General features: G+C 39.8%; 1 protein-coding gene across 8 annotated transcripts in view; it reads left to right on the top strand.

Annotated features, from left to right (window-relative positions):
- The window catches only part of CADPS2 (calcium dependent secretion activator 2), a 541,525-nt gene that overhangs the window by 417,408 nt on the left and 104,745 nt on the right, over nt 1-19,372 (top strand). For 4 of the 8 annotated variants that reach the window (XM_055143035.1, XM_055143031.1, XM_055143021.1 and 1 more), the window contains exon 17: nt 698-718. The exons of the other annotated variants lie outside the window; for them this stretch is intronic. In XM_055143035.1, coding sequence (XP_054999010.1) covers nt 698-718 — 21 coding nt within the window. The remainder of the gene's footprint in view (nt 1-697; nt 719-19,372) is intronic. 8 annotated transcript variants of the gene reach the window in all.

Genomic DNA, 19,372 nt, shown 5'->3' with positions numbered 1-19,372 from the left:
TTTGATAATGAACTAAGTATGCATGTTAACACTGATCATCATAAAGGTACTGTTATTCCTCTGGATCATACATTAAAACAGTTCTTATGCCATAATAAATTCTACTTATGTCGGGGCCGAAGTTATAGTACAGCGGGTAGGAGTTTGCCACCAACCTGGGTTCCGTGCCCAGCGTCCTATGTGATACCCCAAGCAATGCCAGGAGTCATTGCTGAGTGCAGAACCAGGAATAACCCCTGAGTATCCCCAGGTGTGACCTTTAAAGCAAAAATAAAAAACAAAAAAAATCAACTATGACTAAATGGACAGTAAGCTGGGAATTCTCCCATCTTTACCCTTTTTCACTTTAAGATTAAAGAATATTCTAGACTATGGAGTTTAGTCATCTTGGGAGGTAGAATTAGCAGTCTTCTTTCAGAACTAATTGTATGCTGAAGATGAGAAACAGTAATATGAGTTTTATTTATTATCTCCTTCTCTGTCTCTCTCTGTCTCTCTTTTTCTGTCTGTCTGTCTGTCTGTCTCTCTCTGTATTTTAACACATAAACATTTTTTTATAGCAGGACCAAAGACTAAGATCCAAATCAGATTTAAATTAGAACTAGGAAGTGGGCAACTTACTATGCCTGATTACCTTTCTGCATGATGTGAACAGCATTTGCTCTTTTCTCCTAAATTCTCTTTTCTTATGTTTTAGGCCCAGCAGAAAAGGAAGCAGGTAATGAACATTTGTGCATGCCTGTGGCGTTATTTCTAATGTGGTGATGTGGTGTTTTGAAATTGATGAAAGACTATTTTCTTCGTTAGGGCTCTAAGATCCTCTAAGATCCCCTATCAGGCCATTGACTAAGTTACTGAAAGAATCTGATTTTACTGTGAATGTCGCAAATGGCTGACTTGTGGGGAAAATATAAGCCATTTGTCTATGTTAGTATAAATTCAAAGCAATACAATCCTGAGGCTGTTTTATTATTGTACCTCATGTTTTGAACATGGGCACTAATCTTATTTAGAAGCTATTGTTAACATTTGAAATACTCTTGCTACTTGAAAAGAAGGAACTCTATTGCTCCTGAAATAAAAATGAGTAAAAGCAATAAGTAATACCTAATACAGAGTGAGTAATTCTTAATTTTTGAAGTTATGAATGTAGCAGTAAGCAGGGGTTCTGAAGGCCCATTCTCAGGCCAAAAGCTGATCAAATGTCCTCAGGGTCACTGAATGTTTTAAGATTTTGCTACATTTTTTTTTTCTCTTGTCCCACATCAGTGTTCTAGTCAGTTTTTGTGGCCTTTTTAATCTTGCTTTCTCTTCAAGCTCTTTCTGGTAGCTCTTTGTTAATATTTTTTATTATCCCTAACACCCCACACTGCGTGTAGCACAAAGTGGGTTCTCAGAAGTTTGGAGCAACAGTGGGTCCTTAGTTGCATTTGCAAACAGAACTCTTTCCCAAGTGATGAGTCATTTTATCTCTAGTTATCTTTTTTTCATCAAATTTTGCATCCAATGTTGTAGACAAGATTGCTAGGATAGTTTTACTTTTTTTTTTTTTTTTTTTTTTGCTTTATGGGTCAACCTGGCAATGCACAGGGGTTACTCCTGGCTCTGCACTCAAGAATCACCCCTGGCGGTGTTCAGAGGACCATATGGGATGCTGGGACTCAAACCCGGGTCTGCCACATGCAAGACAAACAAACGCCCTACACTACCGCTGTACTATTGCTCCAGCCTCCAAGATTGCTATGATAGTTTTAAACCAAAATCTTCCATCAAGAGTTCTATACCCCCTCCCCTCCTCCACCTCCCCACCCCACAACACACAGTATTTTCTAAATAATTTTCTAATATTTGGCCCTAGAAAGCATCAGGAACAAAAGTATGCTCAGAACCAGGAAAGGAGAATAGCACACTTGCCTCTAGAAATCTCTAAAGCTTCCTTTAGAAGAAAAACAAAGCTGGAAATAACCATCCCTTCTCCTACCATCCCATTAATTCATATCCTTTACCTTTTTCAAATGCTGGTCTGGCATTTTGTCCCCTGCAACTTTCCTTTTGTGGAAATAGTTCTGATGTGGTTTGCAGATAAAAAGTCCAGGAAGTTTTCTCATTGCACTCGAGTAAGTCAGTTGGCCTGATGGGACCAGAGTCAAATGGCCTGAGCCCAAGCTGCAGAGGCTCGGCTCCTTCCCTGTCAAATTGAAGGGTCACATTGCATCTTCATGTCAGGCGGATGGCAAAGCAACAAGTCACTGTGCAAACTCCCATTAGAGAGATTCCTTCGTCCCTCTCAGAGAGCCCGGCAAGCTACAAAGAGTATCTCGCCCACACGGCAGAGCATGGCAAGCTACCCGTGGCATATTCGATATAATTAGAGAGGCCAGGAGAAAGAAGTCAGTCCTTCCCCCCACCCCCACCCCCATCCCTCCTTCATGCTTATGTGACATCTAGACCATTCCTCAATTACATAGCCCTAGAAGGGAAATGTAATTTTCATTCACATGAAATGCCTACATAGTCACTGTCACTGTCATCCCATTGTTCATCAATTTGCTCAAGTGGGCACTATTGACGTCTCCATTGTGAGACTTGTTGTTACTGTTTTTGGCATATCAAGTACGCCAAGGGTAGCTTTCCAGGCTCTGCCATGCAAGCAAGATACTCTTGGTAGCTTGCAGATTGCCAGGCTATCCGAGAGAGATAGAGGAATCGAACCCAGGTCGGCGGCATGCAAGGCGAATGCCCTACCACTGTGCTATCGCTCCAGCTTACATAGTTAGGAGGAAAAAAAGCAGTTGTAGACTCAATAATTTAAGTGGTTTGAGGGGAACACCACTCTAAGTTGAATGTTCTAGAGTAAGAGGGAAGGTTATTAAGAAATTTAGTTCTAGTTCTTGAGTTGTATTTGGTAGCAAATGAACTTAACCGAGTAAATGTTGTAAAGCAGTATTTTTCAGTGATGGGGAGGAGGCGTCTGGGCCAAGTTGTTTCATGATTTTGTCCTCACTTTATTGTAATCAAATGTCTTTTTTCATTTAGACTGCTTCAATAACTGCTTAAACAACTGCATAGAAAGCAGTTTGCTGGAGCAGTGAGAAATCAGTAAACGCTAGTGCCTTGCATAAGTTTGTACTATTGCCACTGAAATCCAACAGACCTGCCATTTCTTCCCCTGGCTCTCACGTCCCACAGCTTCTCCTACTCATCCATGTCCGGCCCTACCTCCAAGGTTGTCTGACTCAAAGTCATGGCACCTCAGCCATAACAGAAACCAAGGAACCTTATTCTAGAACTGCTTTTTCCAAAAATATGCATATGTAATCCTAAGAGCAAATACTCAGTGTCAGGAACTATTAGAGAAATATTCTTTTTTTTTACAACTCTTACAAATAAATGCAATTATTTTTTATTATCCTTATTGCTTCGTCAGTAAGCTAGAACTGATGCTACTCAGTTAATTTCTGGTCACCTAGCAAGTAGATGTGATATTGGAAACATCTATTTACCTATTGACCCATCGTATTACTATTCCTTGTCTTCCTTTCTCATTAAGCTTATCTAGTTGAATATGTATTCCTTAAATAGCGGTGGAATCTGAAAAAGACTCTGGAAATTAGGATGAAAGCCATATATGCAATTTAAATATTTTCTAGTCATCACAGGAAAGAGGTGAAAATAGGACAGGTGGCATCGATCACTGATTCAGTATAATATATACAAGGTATTAGCATTTAATAATGTATTTCATGTGCATAATGCTTAATAAGGCATCTGACATTTTTTATCGCTATAATGTCTTTGTAATTGTGTGCTTGAACTCTCACAGCACATCTCAGTTAAGAAATGTAGAGCCCCGTATCAAATACTCACTTGCTACCCGTGGCTGGTAGCCACTGCATTCGTGGCAAAGGTCTCTAGCATATGACTAAGTGTTCGAGTGTGATTTTTCCTAATTCTTTTTAGTACCTTGTGGTTGCAACAACCCTCCAACCCAGAGTTCCTCTTGCCCTTCCCTGCTTTCCTCAGGAGCCCCTAGAATTCAGCAGACAGTACCGTTCATCTGTTCTACTTTTGTTGAAAATGCTAGTTCCACAAAGCTTTTAGAATTTTGATAATTGCTCCGATGCTGAGCAAAGTACCCAGCCAATATTTGGCAATCATCATGTATTTATTGATTACACAAATGATTTTATGATACAGAAAGTGACCAGGCTACTTACAGCAGGCAGAATATTGGTAAACTGACAAGCTGACTTACAAATCATGGAATAATAAGCAATGTGATATTAGCAAAATTAACCAATAAAAAAATTGGGAAAACTCAAAACCAAGTTGAGAAACAGAGAATTTCCTTTTCTTATCATGGGAACAGGGGCAAAGAGGAAGCTCACTCTGAATGTCAGAATTCAGATGTGGTAACAGTTGTATGACTAGTATCTAGTAATCTAAGTTGCTTTAGTTGTTTCTATAAATTAAAATGATACTCAATTTTAACTCAGTTCTCTTCCATCTTCTTGGTAATACTTTAGTTTCTCCGCTCACAGTGCAGATAGGTACAATAAAGAGATTATACAATTTTGTAATAGAGTAAATAAACCCTCTAGAACAATGTTCTTTCCTTCAAAATATTTCCATGTGTTTTATGAAAACAGTTTGCTCTCTTTTGCCAACTTTGCGTTTTGACCCAAAGCTATTTATTTTGATTTTCCCATTACAAAATGCCTGCATTTGGCTAAATTGGCTATTTTAATTGCATGTTAAAGGAGTAACTTATTCATACTGTATCAAAATGAAGTCATTTTCTTCTTTGGTTTGTTTTAGAGTAAATTATACTTTATGTAATAGTGAGATTCTCTTAGAATATAGAGCTCAAAGTGATACTGAAACGTCATCATCCCACTTGTGTTTTTTTTTAAGATCATCTGTCTTGTTGATGCAAAAAAGCTTTTTTAAAGAATACCCCATTTATTCTTAAACCCAAGGTATTTCTAATAGACAATTCCTAACAGCAGTAACGCATCTAATCACCATCCTGAAAACCTGCTTTCTCCTACAAAGTCTGTATCATATTGTCACTTACGATCAGAGAAGGGTGACTGCTCCATAGAGCCTTGACCTCAGAGCTTTGGCTGAGTTGGTACCTAGGCATATTGTGAATGTTTGGATGTAGAGTTTCCCTAAACAAAAGGTAGCATGGAATGGACTGGTGGCGTTTGTGCAGTGAGGCTGTGTCTGGGCCCTCTGGTTGCCAGGCTCCCAGGGCTAACCCCAGTGCTCTCATTTTCGAAGTCTCAAGAGTTGAACGGGATAGTGACGCTTTCCCAGGAGAGCCGCTGCTTGCTTTTCTTTGAGAGGAGAAGTTGCACTGTGGCCGTCCTTACGTCATTAGGATGTGTTTGCCATCTGGGTGGCATTTTAATTTAGCACTCCATTGTCAAAGTGTGGTGAGAAGTAATAAATAAATAAAATCTGTTCTGCTTAAGGTTGTGTGCATATAGAAGTGAGTAGAGAAGAAACCGCACAGTTGATGGAGGAAAAATGGTGTTTGTGAATAGTTCCTTACTAATGTTTCTCATGTGTCTGTTTTTCACCCTAAGTTGCATAATTTCCTAAGTTATAAATTTGTTTTTTTAAATATATGACATATTACCATGAATTCCATGATATCTAAATAATAGGTTTTGAATGTTGCATTTCTGTAAGGATTAGCATTCCTTTGCAGGAGGTAATTTGTCTAGTTTATAAAGTAATATATATATGTATATATAAATGTTTTATATATGTAGGTATATATATTAGTAAAAACTTACTGTTGGAGCTACACAAAATATTTGGTATTACCTAGATGTGGATACCAAATTAAAATTTATTTATCAATGAACTATTTTAGTTACCTTAAAAATTACTATTTTTTGTTTAATAGCTTAGATTGCATTATTACATCATCTAATGTGATTCAGTTATAAGGTCAATTTTAAATGCTCTTTATCAGTATGTTCTCATCAACATGTTGAATTCCATTACTTTAATGCCACTTCTTGTTGTACATTAGTCTTATACTGTGTAACATATACCAGAGAGTTATAAGGTCATACTCCCTTTGGCCTTTCTCACATCTAACCTGGACTGAATGGGGACTTCTAGCATGGGTTTGTGTCTTAGTTTGGCCAACACCTCACTAGATACACAAGATAAAATTCATACTTTATAATTTGGGTTCACACCAATTAACTGCTGACAAAATTGACAGAATTCCCATGTATCCAAAGACGTTTGGGGGCTTAATAAGGGGGTGATCCAAGGATTTTTTTTCTTTTTGGGTCACACCCAGCAATGAAAAGGGTCACTCCTGGCTCATGCACTCAGGAATCACCCCTGGCGGTGCTCAGGAGACCATATGGGATGCTGGGATTTGAACCCAGGTCGGCCACGTGCAAGGCAAGCGCCCTACCCGCTGTGCTATCACTCCAGCCCTGATCCAAGGATTATTGACTAAAAGAGGCAAATGAAAACATGGCTTTGCTTATGCCAGATGAGTCTTTAAAGTTATGTGTCCCAGAGCCGGAGCAATAATACAGCAGGTAGGCGGCTTTTCTTGCACACAGCTCATCCCAGTTCTATCCCATATACCACATATATTTCCCCAAGCCTGCCAGGAGTATTCCCTAAGTGCAAAGCCAGAAATAAGCCCTGCTAGGTATGACCCAAAAGTTTAAAAATATATATTTAAAAAGCCATAAGCCCATATATCCCTTCAGTTGACTTAAGGAAAGGGGAGAGGAGCGGGGCTGGTTGATGGGCTAGTACACATGATTTGCATGCCAGAGACCTAGGCTTGATCCCTGGCCCTATCGGGCCCTTCAATCACCACCAGGCTGACCCCCAAATACTGAGCCCAATGTAACCCCCCCAGCGCCATCAGACATGACTCAAAACCCCAGTATAAAATAATAGTTATAATAACAGAAAGCATGTATTCTACATCTACCCAGTAGCTCTTTGCATGTGCAGCCAGCTAGCCAAGGACACGAGAAATTAAATCTGGACAGGAGGAGCACCCTTGTGCCCCAGTGGCAATGTGACAGTGGTTCTTGCAATGCCCTGAAGATCTGTGCACTCTTTGTGTACCCACCTTCAGTGACCACAGCAAGGAGGTCACTGTCATCCACAGATAAGTCCAAAGGGATGGTGAGAGGCACTTGGCATGCTTTGCCCTAAAACCGATGGAACATCCTGACTCACCTGAGTTTAATTCTGGAGCGGCATCCATCCGTTGCTTCTTTCAAAACAACCACTTAGCCACCACTGACTGTACACTCCTGTCGCCCTTTGCTCTTGGCATTTGACCTCTCATATGGGGATTCATTTTGACAAATTGAATGATTTTTATTAGCAGAATGAGAAAACAAGTGGTACCCTCTGTCAAGGAGTCATCCACCCCTGTCCCCCTTTCTTTTTCATTGAACCACTGTGAATGATAAAATTATAAAGTTATTCATGCTTGAGTTTCAGGCATACAGCGTACCAAGAGCAATCTACCCCGGTGGGCACTGTCTTCACCAGTGTCCCCGGTTCCCCTACCCACACACCTCCCTCCAGAGCAGGCACTTTTCCTCTTCCTTTCTTCCCCTTCCTTTGAGACATTGTGGTTGGCCGTAATGTTGCTCCTGGGATGTCATTGGATATCATTTCACCCTTTGTCAGCACCACTCCCTTCCAGAATGACCATTTTCCCTCACCATTGTGCATTGTTCCCTTCTCTGGCCTACCTCCCCCCCCACACACACACACACTCACCCCGCAGTGGCAAGCTTCTTACTGAACAGCAATTCTCATGTTCTTTGTTTCTATTGTCTATGAGGATTTTTCATTCCACCAACTATGTGTCTCTATACCCCACCTATGAAAGACATCATTTTTTTCTCTATCTGTCTCCTTCTGACTAACTTAGCCCAGCCTGATACTCTCCAGATCCATCCATGTGGTACCAAATTGCATGACTTCACTTTCTTACGGCCAAGTAGTATTCCATTCTGTATATGTACCATGGTTTCTTTTTGTTTGTTTGTTTGTTTTTTGCTTTTTGAGTCACACCTGGCGATGCACAGGGGTTACTCCTGGCTCTGCGCTCAGGAATTGCTCCTGGCAGTGCTCAGGGGACCATATGGGATGCAGGGAATCAAATCTGGGTCAACCACGTACAAGGCAAACACCCTACCAGCCGTGCTATTGCTCCAGCCCTGTACCATGGTTTCTTGATCTGGTCATCTGTTCTTGGGAAAGTAGCTAATAAACCAATACCTCTCTCTCCTTTTTAATTTTATGTTTTCAGTGTGAGTTAAAATGAAAGATTATGTCACTTTTCATACTTTTCTTTGTTTTATCTGTGTGTGTGTCTGTATGTGTGTTTGGGGCACACACACACACTCACCTGCTCTCAGGGCTTACTCCTCTCTCTCTCTCTCTCTCTCTCTCTCTCTCTCTCTCTCTCTCTGTACTCCAAGATCACTCCTGATGATGCTTGGAGAACTATGAACCATACAGGGTACCAGGGATTGCACTCAGGTCAACTACATGTAAGGCCAGCACCCCTCCCTCTTTGCTATCTCTCTGGCTCTGGGTAAGGACCATTTCAGTCAGGGATGGTCATAGCTAATCCCATATATAGATATCAAACTTCATCTTGAACATTGTTCTCTTTTCCAGATCATGTTACCACAGAAAATTGATTTTAAGTTTGAATGATACCTAATTCAGAACAATCACTTCCATTCGAAGCATGGTAAACCTTGGCTTTCTAGTTCTCTATCTTCAAACATTGGCATCCATCCCCACCCCAGTTTCTGGTTCTAGCATTGAGGGATAAGGTATCTTCCTCTTTAGGATAAACTCATTCACCTCTGATATCGATCCACTTAACTCCTTCCAGCTACTTTTATGCCATATAACTCTTCTTTTCCCTATGGCTTATACCACTGATTTCTTTTTTTATGTATTTCCCTACCATATGCACCATGGTATCTCTATCCCTTAACAAAATGCTTTATGTTGAAGTCTATATTTTCTTCAGCTGACATTTAAGGAACAATGTATATACTTGTTTTCATTTCATTCACCTTAATGTTTGCCTTCATGCTCTCTAGTGGAGAGTTTTGCCGGACTGGAATAGTACTGGTCTGATGGGGAATATGAAGGAGGAATAGTTTTAGTTCTGCTACTGCCTTACCCATGCATTGTCCAGAAACAGTAGACTCCCTACTGTTTTGGAATTTTGTTTTGGAATTTTCATCAGTAGGATAAGTAGCTACTGTATGTATTACTATATTATTTAGATAGAGTTCCAACAGTGCTGCAGTGATGTGTAGAAGAAAATAGTGTGGACCAACCTTAGCCAGTCACTACTTTATTTCTCTGCATCAGGCTCCATCTGCTAATAATCTATGATCTAGGAGAGAGTCGGCCAAATGTCATTATTTTGTCTATATTCATACAGTAGTGAATCCTTAGGATAAGTCTAACATAGTGTTTCTCAAACTTTTCCAGACTTGTTATTTTTATATCATAGTACTAGCATATTCCTTAGCACATTAAGAGCTTCTAATTGTTTGTTTGCTTTTTGAGTTTTGACACCAAGCCTGGCGGTGCTCAGGTGACCATGTTGGTGCTGGGAAATGAACCCTAGCCTCCTGCATACGAATCATATCCTCACCCCATTGAGTGATTTCTCCTGGCCTTCCCCTTAAAAAGTTTCCTTGTGATCAATTAAACTTCTTTCCCTATCTAAGTTCTACAAACGGGTTAGTTTATTGTCTTTCAGAAAGGCTATACTCCTCAGGAATCTAGTTATTTGGGCTTGAAAGTTCCATATGACAGTCATGTCCTGTCTGTTTACTTTGGAGGGAGTTGAGGTTGGGGGGGGGAGGCAGGGGGCGAGTGGGGGGGGAAGGAAGCTTCAGCTTGAAAGCTTAAAGGCAGCTTGTTTTCCTTTATATTTTCTAGCTAGCTTGTTCATGGTGTGCAGCAATAGTTCTGAATGAGGTATACTGTTGCATGAATATTCTTTTGCTCAGAGGCTCAGAGGCAAGACACGCGAGAGGAATGTAGAAAGCATGGAGGGCCAAGGCATCAGTCTGGCTCAAGGAGAAGAGCGACTGCCACAAACCTTCTCTTATTCTATTTTTTATCAGTTACATGATAAAATGTAATGACTTTATCACAGAGAAAGAATCACTAATGACAGTACAAACAGTGATAGGATAAGCATTCATTAAAAGAACATCAGGGTATACATTAGTCTTGTCAAAGCTGTGTTGTCAAAACTATGTTGTAGGGGGCTGGAGTGATAGCACAGCGGGTAGGGCGTTTGCCTTGCATGCAGCCAACCCGGGTTCGAATCCCAGCATCCCATATGGTCCCCTGAGCACCGCCAGGGGAGATTCCTGAGTGCACGAGCCAGGAGTGACCCCTGTGCATCGCCGGGTGTGACCCAAAAAGCAAAAAAAAAAAAAAAAAACTATGTTGTAAATGAGAGGAAGATACGGAGCTGGACATATAGGCTCTACAGATTATGTCCCCCACATTCTTGAGATTGGTTATGCATAGGGCAAAGAGAAGGCTCATACTGATACTTGAAGGTCAAGCCAGATTAAGAATATGTAAGAGAGGGGAACTGCTGCTTTGTACTGCCAAGATAATGTATGACCAGGCAGGCATATGAGAGCATGCTGTCCTTCTCCAGATCATCAGACTCACAAGTTTTCCTTGCCCACTTAATGTATAAGTGGGGCCTTGGTACTGCTTCCTGCTTGCAGGACAGCATCCAGAGGCTCATCCTAATGTCCTGGCTTAGCACCAACAGTACATTGTGTGCAGTAACTTTGTACATAAGTACTATAAACACTACCACTGTTGTAACCATGTATTTATTATTGTAATAAAAATTGACTGTTAAAAAAAGAATGAGGAGAGTCAGTGCAATAGGAGTGGGTTGGGCATACACCTTACTGGAGATTTGATCCCCAGCATCCCAGAGGTTTCTGGAGTCCTGCTAGGATTGATTCTGAGCACAGGGCCAGGAGTAAGCCCTGAGAACTGTCTGGTGTGGCCAAAAAAAGAAAAACAATGAGAAAAAGGGTCTGGAGCCTTAGCGCAGCGGGTAGGGCGTTTGCCTTGCACTCAGCCAACCCAAGCTCGATTCCTCTGACCCAGGTTCGATTCCTCTGCCCCTCTCAGAGAGCCCTGCAAACTACCAAGAGTATCCCACCCACACAGCAGAGCCTGGCAAGCTACTTGTGGCTTATTCAATATGCAAAAAACAGTAACAACAAGTCTTACAATGGAGACGTTACTGGTGTCCTCTCGAGCAAATTGATGAGCAATGGGATGACAGTGATGAGAAAAAGATAATAAAATATATAGACTGGAGTAATAGCACAGCAGGTAGTGTGTTTGCCTTGCATGCAGCTGACCCAGGTTTGATTTCTCTGCCCCTCTCGGAGAGCCTGGCAAGCTACTGAGAATATTCTACCCACACTGCAGAGCCTGGCAAGCTACACATGGCATATCCGCTATGCCAAAAACAGTAACAAGTCTCACAATGGAGACGTTACTGGTGCCCACTCGAGCAAATCAATGAACAACAGGACAGTGCTACAGTGCAGTGCTACTCTTCAGTAAATTCCCAGAAGTGAAATATCTGGATTGTATGGAATTTCCACTCTTAATTTTTTTTGGGGGGGGGCTTTTTATAATATGGTTATCCTGCTTTGTATTTCCACAAGAATTTCATGGTGTTCCCTTTTCCATATACCATCATCAACACTTGCATATCTTCTGTGATATAAGCCATTCTTGAAAGTGTGAGCTGATACCTCATTGTGGACTTGATTTGCATTTCCTGTATGAGGCAGTGATAGACATTGTTTTCCTTGTGCTTGCTGACTCTTCAGAAAAGTTATCTGTTCAGATCCTTGACCCAGTTATCAGTGAGGTTATTTGTTTTTGTTAAGTTTCATTTATAGTTTAATTCTGTATAAATTTTAAATATTCACCCCTTGTCAAATATGGGATGCAAATATCTTACCCTATTCAGTAGGTTGCCTTTTTTGTTTTTATGTTTCTGAAGATTGAAATCATATTAAACATTTTTATTCAGTCTTATTTAAGTTGCATCTAAAACATTAAAAAGCATGTTGCAGGACCAGCAAGATAACACAAACGTTAAGATAGTTTCCTTGTACATGGCCAATTCAGATTCTGTCCCCAGCACCACATATAATTCTTTTAGCAATGCTTGTATTTTTCCCGAGCACAGAACCAGGAGTAAGCCCAGAGCACCAAAAAACAAAAAAGAACAGAAATGTATGGCAAAAAAAAAAATGAAAAAAGAACAGAAATGCCTGTTACATCTTACTTTTTTTTACAAGAATTGCCAGTGGCATTTATGCCTTAAAAAAATACCTGATACATTCTGAAGTGATGTTATAAAAACTCCATGAATCATATTGTTTCACAAGAAAACAAGATTCATAAAATAATAAATTGCACCAGTAGAACTGAATTGCATATATCCCAGGATCGGAAATTTTTTTAGATTTTCCTAAAGCTTCTCTTTGATGATTATTTGCTTTTGTAACAATTCTTAGTGAAGAAACAAGCTCCTCCTGAGAAAACAAAGTATGTGATATCTCCTTTGCTGTGCTCCTTACTGAGATTCATTCCCTTGGCCGTGATCTTAACACTCTGAACAGCTCTTGCCAGCATCGTATCTCCTTCCTCTGAAGATGCATGGAAATCTCATTACAAGTGTTCAACACCTGTTCCCTAAAAGGTCTCACAAAGAATGTCAGTTTACTCAGCTCACTTGACGGCGTGTCATGTATTTGCTTTCATCTTTGATATGGAATGCGGCTCGCAGATAAATATAGACTTGAAATAGCAAGCTTTCTTCCTCTTGTGAGCCGTTTCTCAGAGTATATCATTCTGGAAATCCAGAGCCTGAAACCAACTGATTGATGACCCCTCGTTTATTTACCAGAATGTCAACAGGTAAACCAAGTGACATGCAGTGTGGCTCCTGCAGCACCTTGTTAATCCTAGTAGTTTAGGTGTATTAAAAGTCTTTTCCAGTTGGACAAAACCAGAGTAATGCAAACTGACAGATTTTCACCTTTCCATTTCTCAACAGCGTTTGTAAGTACTTGCAGTCTAGACAGATTAATAGTTTTTGAAACTGGAAAGTGCTCATTACTCCTCAGCCTGCACTAAGTGGTCATCTAGCTTCAGGCACTAAATTAAAAAGTGCCTAATTGAAGCATTCATAATACCGTATTTTTTATTATTGTTATTCAAGAGGAAAACATAGAAAATATCCCTAAGGCATCAGAACATATCACACACTCAAGGTGGCCAGCAGACCCAGGACATGAAAACTGTAGGAATAGGATGATTCAGGTTTTTCATGGTATTCCAGAAATTGAGATTCCTCGAGTTTTCAATTTCTGAATCTGAATTATAATAAAGGGAAGTGAATATTATCTGTATATTAAAAAAGTCAGGGAAAATATCAGTTTCAGTCGCTGAGCTACTAAATATCTATTCATGCATACATATGCATATGTGCATGTACATATTTGTGTATATGCACACTGATAATATGTATATAATTTCTAAAGACCCATCTTCAAAAGAATGTCTGTTGTACAACTAAGTAGTAAAGTTCCCTGCAAAAAAGCAGTATGCTGTCATTAGAATTCTGCAACATCATTCTGGCCAGAGCTATATGTTATTCTGTGCTATGCGAAATATTCTTCTCTTTCAATTCTTCATAGTCATATAGGTGAATCTCTTTCAATTCTTCATAGTCATATAGGTAAATCTCTTTCAATTCTTCATAATCATATAGGAGAAAACACTGTGAAGAGTTTATTTGTTGTTGTTGAGTCCCCATGAAATTTAGGTCTTTCTCTTTACAAATCTTTACAAGTCCAGTTGTCTCGGTAGCAAAAATGATAACTTTAATAAAATTCAAACCAAAGCCACTACTTTAATCCACTCTTAAAAGTCACACCACTCGAAAAGCCAGTGACAAGTATCAAGTCAAATATTAAATTGTGTATGTGTGTCCTAGTAATCTTTTTGTTGTTGTTGTTGTTGTTATTATTCATCCATCCATCTTTAAAGACCGTAAGAGGAGAATATGCCTCATCTTTTCTCCTTAAAAAGTCTCACAAGTGTCGTCAACATTCTTTCACATGGATTTGGCTTCTTGTAGCCTATCATTCACTTACCTTGTGGCTTTTGGAGGTTGCTCAGCTGGATTGGTCTGTTTTCCACAGGCCTATACTCCTGTGGCCAGTTCTCCTTTGTTCTACAGTTGACCATTTGTTTAAAATGAATTTATTGATGTGAAAGATAATCCCAGTAAAATAGTTAATGTATCTGTGACAACAGGACAATTATTCCAAAGCACTATATCATTAGCATGGTTAATCCAAGGAAGTATTAATGGGAACTCTTGCTTTAAATGACAGGGTCATTAAATGAGTTGGCCCCAATGGGAGCCTTGAAATTAAGAGGCCACAGACCTATTGTTTTCAAACATCTGTGGCATTAGTATTCCTGAGAATTTTTAACTGCTCTGGGGAAACGATAACACCTTAGATTACTTATCTTCATTCACGCAAGGATTGTCCAAATATGTACATGATCCTACCTCAGATGATATTACCAAATGGTAAAATATATTGAGATTCTGTAGAAAAGTTCGTCCTTTTTTTCCTAAAATGAAGCTTATATAAAGATGTAATTGAGTTTCAGGTAGAAGAGGAATAATCCAAAGTTTAAACATTTTTATTTTTCACTTTGTTTTTCATTAACAGTAGTAGTTCTCATCGTACATTCCCCATAGTACAAATCACCCTCATCAATATCACTTGGGAAATTCTCAGAAATGTGAATTCTTGGGTTCCACATCTAACACTCTGGGAGTGATGCCAAACAATCTGTGTTATAAAACTCTCTCAGTGGTTTCTGAGCACATTGAAGTTGAGGTCTACATTCTGCAATACACCTTTCATTGATGAAGGCAATATATAACCTAATCCTCACTGAACTGTAATAGCATTAGGTTGTATCCAACAAAATCATAGAGAATTCATCAGACATTCTCATGTCAGATCTTGGGGAATTACATACTGGGAAAAATATATAGATCAGGTTGACCTTAAAGACTTAATTGAGATTTTCGTTTTAGAAACCACCTCTCTCCTATTTTTGAAGCAGACTTCTTACCCAACAAGTTACATCTGTCTAGGGACTAAGTTGAAGAACAATGCCCTTGTTTAGAGGTGGTGACTAAATCTCTCGTTTAGTCACAAGCTCTGAAGTGGTAGATAGATTTGGAGGAAGGAGGGCTTGTTTGTTTACTGAGAAAGAAGGTATATGATCTCCTGCCTTCCTTTCCTTTGGGAAAGAGAAGCCCCTTGAGTTTTGAGCTTTGGTCAGGATTAGGATTCCCGTGAGCCTCTTTGTGCTTGTTTCTGACTGTATCACTTACCACAGGAACATAAAAATCATGCTTTAAATGTCTTAATAAAAATATATACTTTTAATGGACTCATCAGTGTAGGTCATGAAGAGAAGGAAAACTTCTCTGCAATCTGGAGTAAAGATTCTAATTTAAACAGACTAATGAACCAATAGAAATACCATGAGCAAGTTAGGCTGGACTAAAGAAGCTCATGAATATAATTTGTCATCTCTTCCTAGAAAGGTAGTACAAATGTCACCTTCTCTGACCTTTACCTGGGACAAATCATTTATGTACTCTGTGTGTGTGTACATTGTGTGTTTTGTTTTTGTAGGGTAAAGAAACTTGAAGAATAAACCCCTACTTTTGTGAAAAGGGGCTCAAGGAGATGGAGAGGTTGATTTCACCATTTCTCAGTAGGGCATAGATAATTTTGCCCACCAGTGATCTATTGAGAGGATGCTGGTGGTATTGGCTACTAGATTGCCTTTGAGGTTTTGATGGAAACAATCCCTTGGTCAAATTCCTTCTTCTTTTAAACCATGTAAAGTAAAGCCTCACTGCCTGGTTCCCCAGACAATATCCCAGGTGACTCCTTTAATCTCCCTACTTGTTCCAAACTGTTGTCCTTCCTTGAACTCCTTTTCCCTAGAGAGTGTGCATCCTTCTCTTCCTCTTTTATTTTTCTTTTTTCCCTACAGCTATACCCCGCAGTCATTCAAAAGTCTTACAAGCATCTCACCTCAATGATATAAATAATAGAAATATCAGGACATTCTCCTTACTCTAGAAAGGAAAAGTAACAGAAGAATGAGTTCTTTTTTTCTGATGGGAGAGGAAAAAGCTGTGGAGAACATTGTTATCAGACTGCTGCTTGTCCTCTGTTCTAAATTTTATGAGCTGAAACACGCCCTCACTGAAATATTCATTTCATTTTGAGTAACACTTTGTGTCAAACATGAGCAATTTAAAACTGTTATCTTGGTGTGTCATTGTTTCTATTTCTTGCAAGGTAACAATCCTTTTCTTAGAAAGTAAAGATGTTTCATTAGCCTTTATTACCTCACTTCCTCATGCTGATCAAAAATGGATTGTTATATACCCCCTATCTTATAATTTCATCATTTGGCTAGAGAAAGATGCGTGAATTCTATGAAGACAATTGTTACTGAGTCCGTTTTAGGCAGTCATTAGTACAGTAGCTAATATGCACTAAGCATTGGGTGAATCATTTTAGGGCAACGGAACCTGAGAATGCTGAAGAACTAAGCAAGAATTTTGAGTCCAGATACAGGAGTTTTCTGCTAACACACTCTAGCAGGTCATCCTGACCCAGATGCAAGGGGGACAAGGCAGGTAGTGCTGTTGTGAGATTGATTCCATAGCCCTTCAACCTAACACCAACTGAATTTCAGTTCTTTGTTTAGCTTCAAGTACAGAGACAGTCTGTTCCAGGTTAAGTTCATAAAAAAATGAAAACACAAAATAAAATAAGCACAGAGTTTTATATACAGAGAATACATTCATGGTTTTCATAGGGGAAAATGTTATGGAGCCTGTGAAACTGGTAAAGGAGTTAATTGGCTGGTGGAGGATGGGAATAAGATTTTGAGGAGCCTGATGGATAGTCTATAAAAGTCAACTTAGATTGTTGTCTGTGTGACATTATAAATCAGTGTTACTGCAATATTTGCTAGAAGATCAGATATGTTATAAATTTCTGCATATCCTATCACATAGGGGGGAAAATAGCTTACTGATCTCCCCATGTCCCTTTATAACCTTCACCAAAAGCATATGTACGATACTCTCTTGACAGAAATGGCAGGAAGAGGGGTACCAGAGGTAAGTGTGCTAGATACATTCCTTTCTCTAAAGGAGGGAGAAGGTATCTGGGTGAAAAATTAGGATGTTGGGAGGACCCATTCGGGTTGGAAGATCGAGCTGAAAGTAGACTATAGACCTAACTCAACACCTCTATTGGCCACTCAACACCTCTATTGCAAACTACAACACCCAAAAGGAGAGAGAACAAAAGGGAATGCCCTGCTGCAGAGGCAGGGTGGGGTGGTGGGGGATGGGGTGGGGGTGGTGAGAGAGATACTGGGATCATTGGTGGAGGTTAATGGGCACTTATGGAGGGATGGGTAAACAATCACTGTATGAGCAAAATGCAAACACAAAAGTTCATAAGTTTGTAACTGTACATCACAGTGATTCTCTAATAAAAAAATTTAAAAATTAAATTAAAAAAATACAGCAGAGAGAAGCAAGGCTGACCAACGCAAAAGAACCCAACTATATTCTTACATAGTCTCTCATTTTCTCCAGTGAGATACCTTTCTGTTATAGAGACATATTTAAAAGATATTGCTTCAAGATAACAAGGATTGTTTTCATAGAAAACTAAAAATAATTCTCAAAGAAGCAAGATTATTTCCAAGTCTTCCATTGAGATTGTTTTTAAAGACTACATACTTAAGGCATTTTTGTTTTAAATGATCCTATTTGAAATGATTTGCAAGAATCAGCACCTTGCTTTGAGACTTGAAGAATATAGACATCTGTATTGCTGTAGGAATGTTACTCAAGAGTTAAAGCGAACATTTTGAGAAGAATCTTAAGATATTCTGTGTTCAGAATTTTAATGGATCTTTAATCTTGTTACTAGTAGTCTTCTGACTGTGAAATGCATTAAACTCTTGGATTATAGTCAAATAGGTGACAACCAGAAGCGACCTCCATAGTGTACTTGATAAAAATGCTATCTATTTAAAGTATTAGAGTGGCCATTATGTTCAAATAAAAGTTTTAATTCTCTCAATAAATTTAATTTAGAAATAATAAAATATTTTAGACTGTTTTTTAAGATTCAGTAGGTCAACGAAGTATTCTTGGAGTTTTTAAGATGTCAGATGGAAAAGCTGGTTTTGCCATATCCAGATGTAAACAGAACCAAGTTTTGAGATTTTTGTTATTTTCCATTATCGCATACTTGAGACCAAGGATAAGGTGACTTTATAAACTCCTCAAACTTCTAGCTCTTTCAAAAGTTTCTGTTGAGTACAAGTGTGCACTCCAGGGTACATGTATGTTATTCCTGTTCACAAAGTTGAAATCGAAAAATCATTAGTTATTGTATTGTTACTCTTTTATATCAGAGGTAAGATTTTAGCACTGTAGCACTGTCGTCCCGTTGTTCATCAATTTGCTCGAGTGGGCACCAGTAACGTCTCCATTGTGAGACTTGTTACTGTTTTTGGCATATTGAATATGCCACGGGGAGCTTGCCAGGCTCTGCCGTGCAGCCGGCATACTCTCGGTAGCTTGCTGGGCTCTTCGAGAGGGACGGAGGAATCAAACCCGGGTCGGCCGCATGCAAGGCAAACGCCCTACCCGCTGTGCTGTTGCTCCGCTCCTAGTAATAATAACTAATACTATCAATAAATGCGCCCCAAATACGGAGTAGAGGGATCTCCGTCTATCCCACCCCCTTTCCTTTTCTCAGCTACACCCAGTGATGTGGCATTCATGGTTCCCGGTCCGCCTTCCTCCAGGCCAGCTCCAACCTAGAGGAGCTGGCATTCCCCATGCTTCCGCAGGGTCCAGTGTTGGGCACTGGCCCCTGGGTCCCAGTCATGCTCTCTTGGTGCCCACCGAGAACAGTCACACCTCTGCCACTACCAGGCCTCAAGGAACTGAGCGTGCCCGGGGAAAAGGTCACAAAAAAGGCACCTCTGTCTCCCTGCACAGGGCACTCGAGCTGCCTGCTACCTCCTGACCCAGCATCCCATATGGTCCCCTGAGCACCACCAGAAGTAACTTTTTAGTGCATGAGCCAGAAGT

This window comes from Sorex araneus, chromosome 1, assembly GCF_027595985.1.
Source record: "Sorex araneus isolate mSorAra2 chromosome 1, mSorAra2.pri, whole genome shotgun sequence".
Taxonomy (NCBI): domain Eukaryota; kingdom Metazoa; phylum Chordata; class Mammalia; order Eulipotyphla; family Soricidae; genus Sorex; species Sorex araneus.
This window is presented reverse-complemented; position numbering and strand designations above follow the sequence as displayed.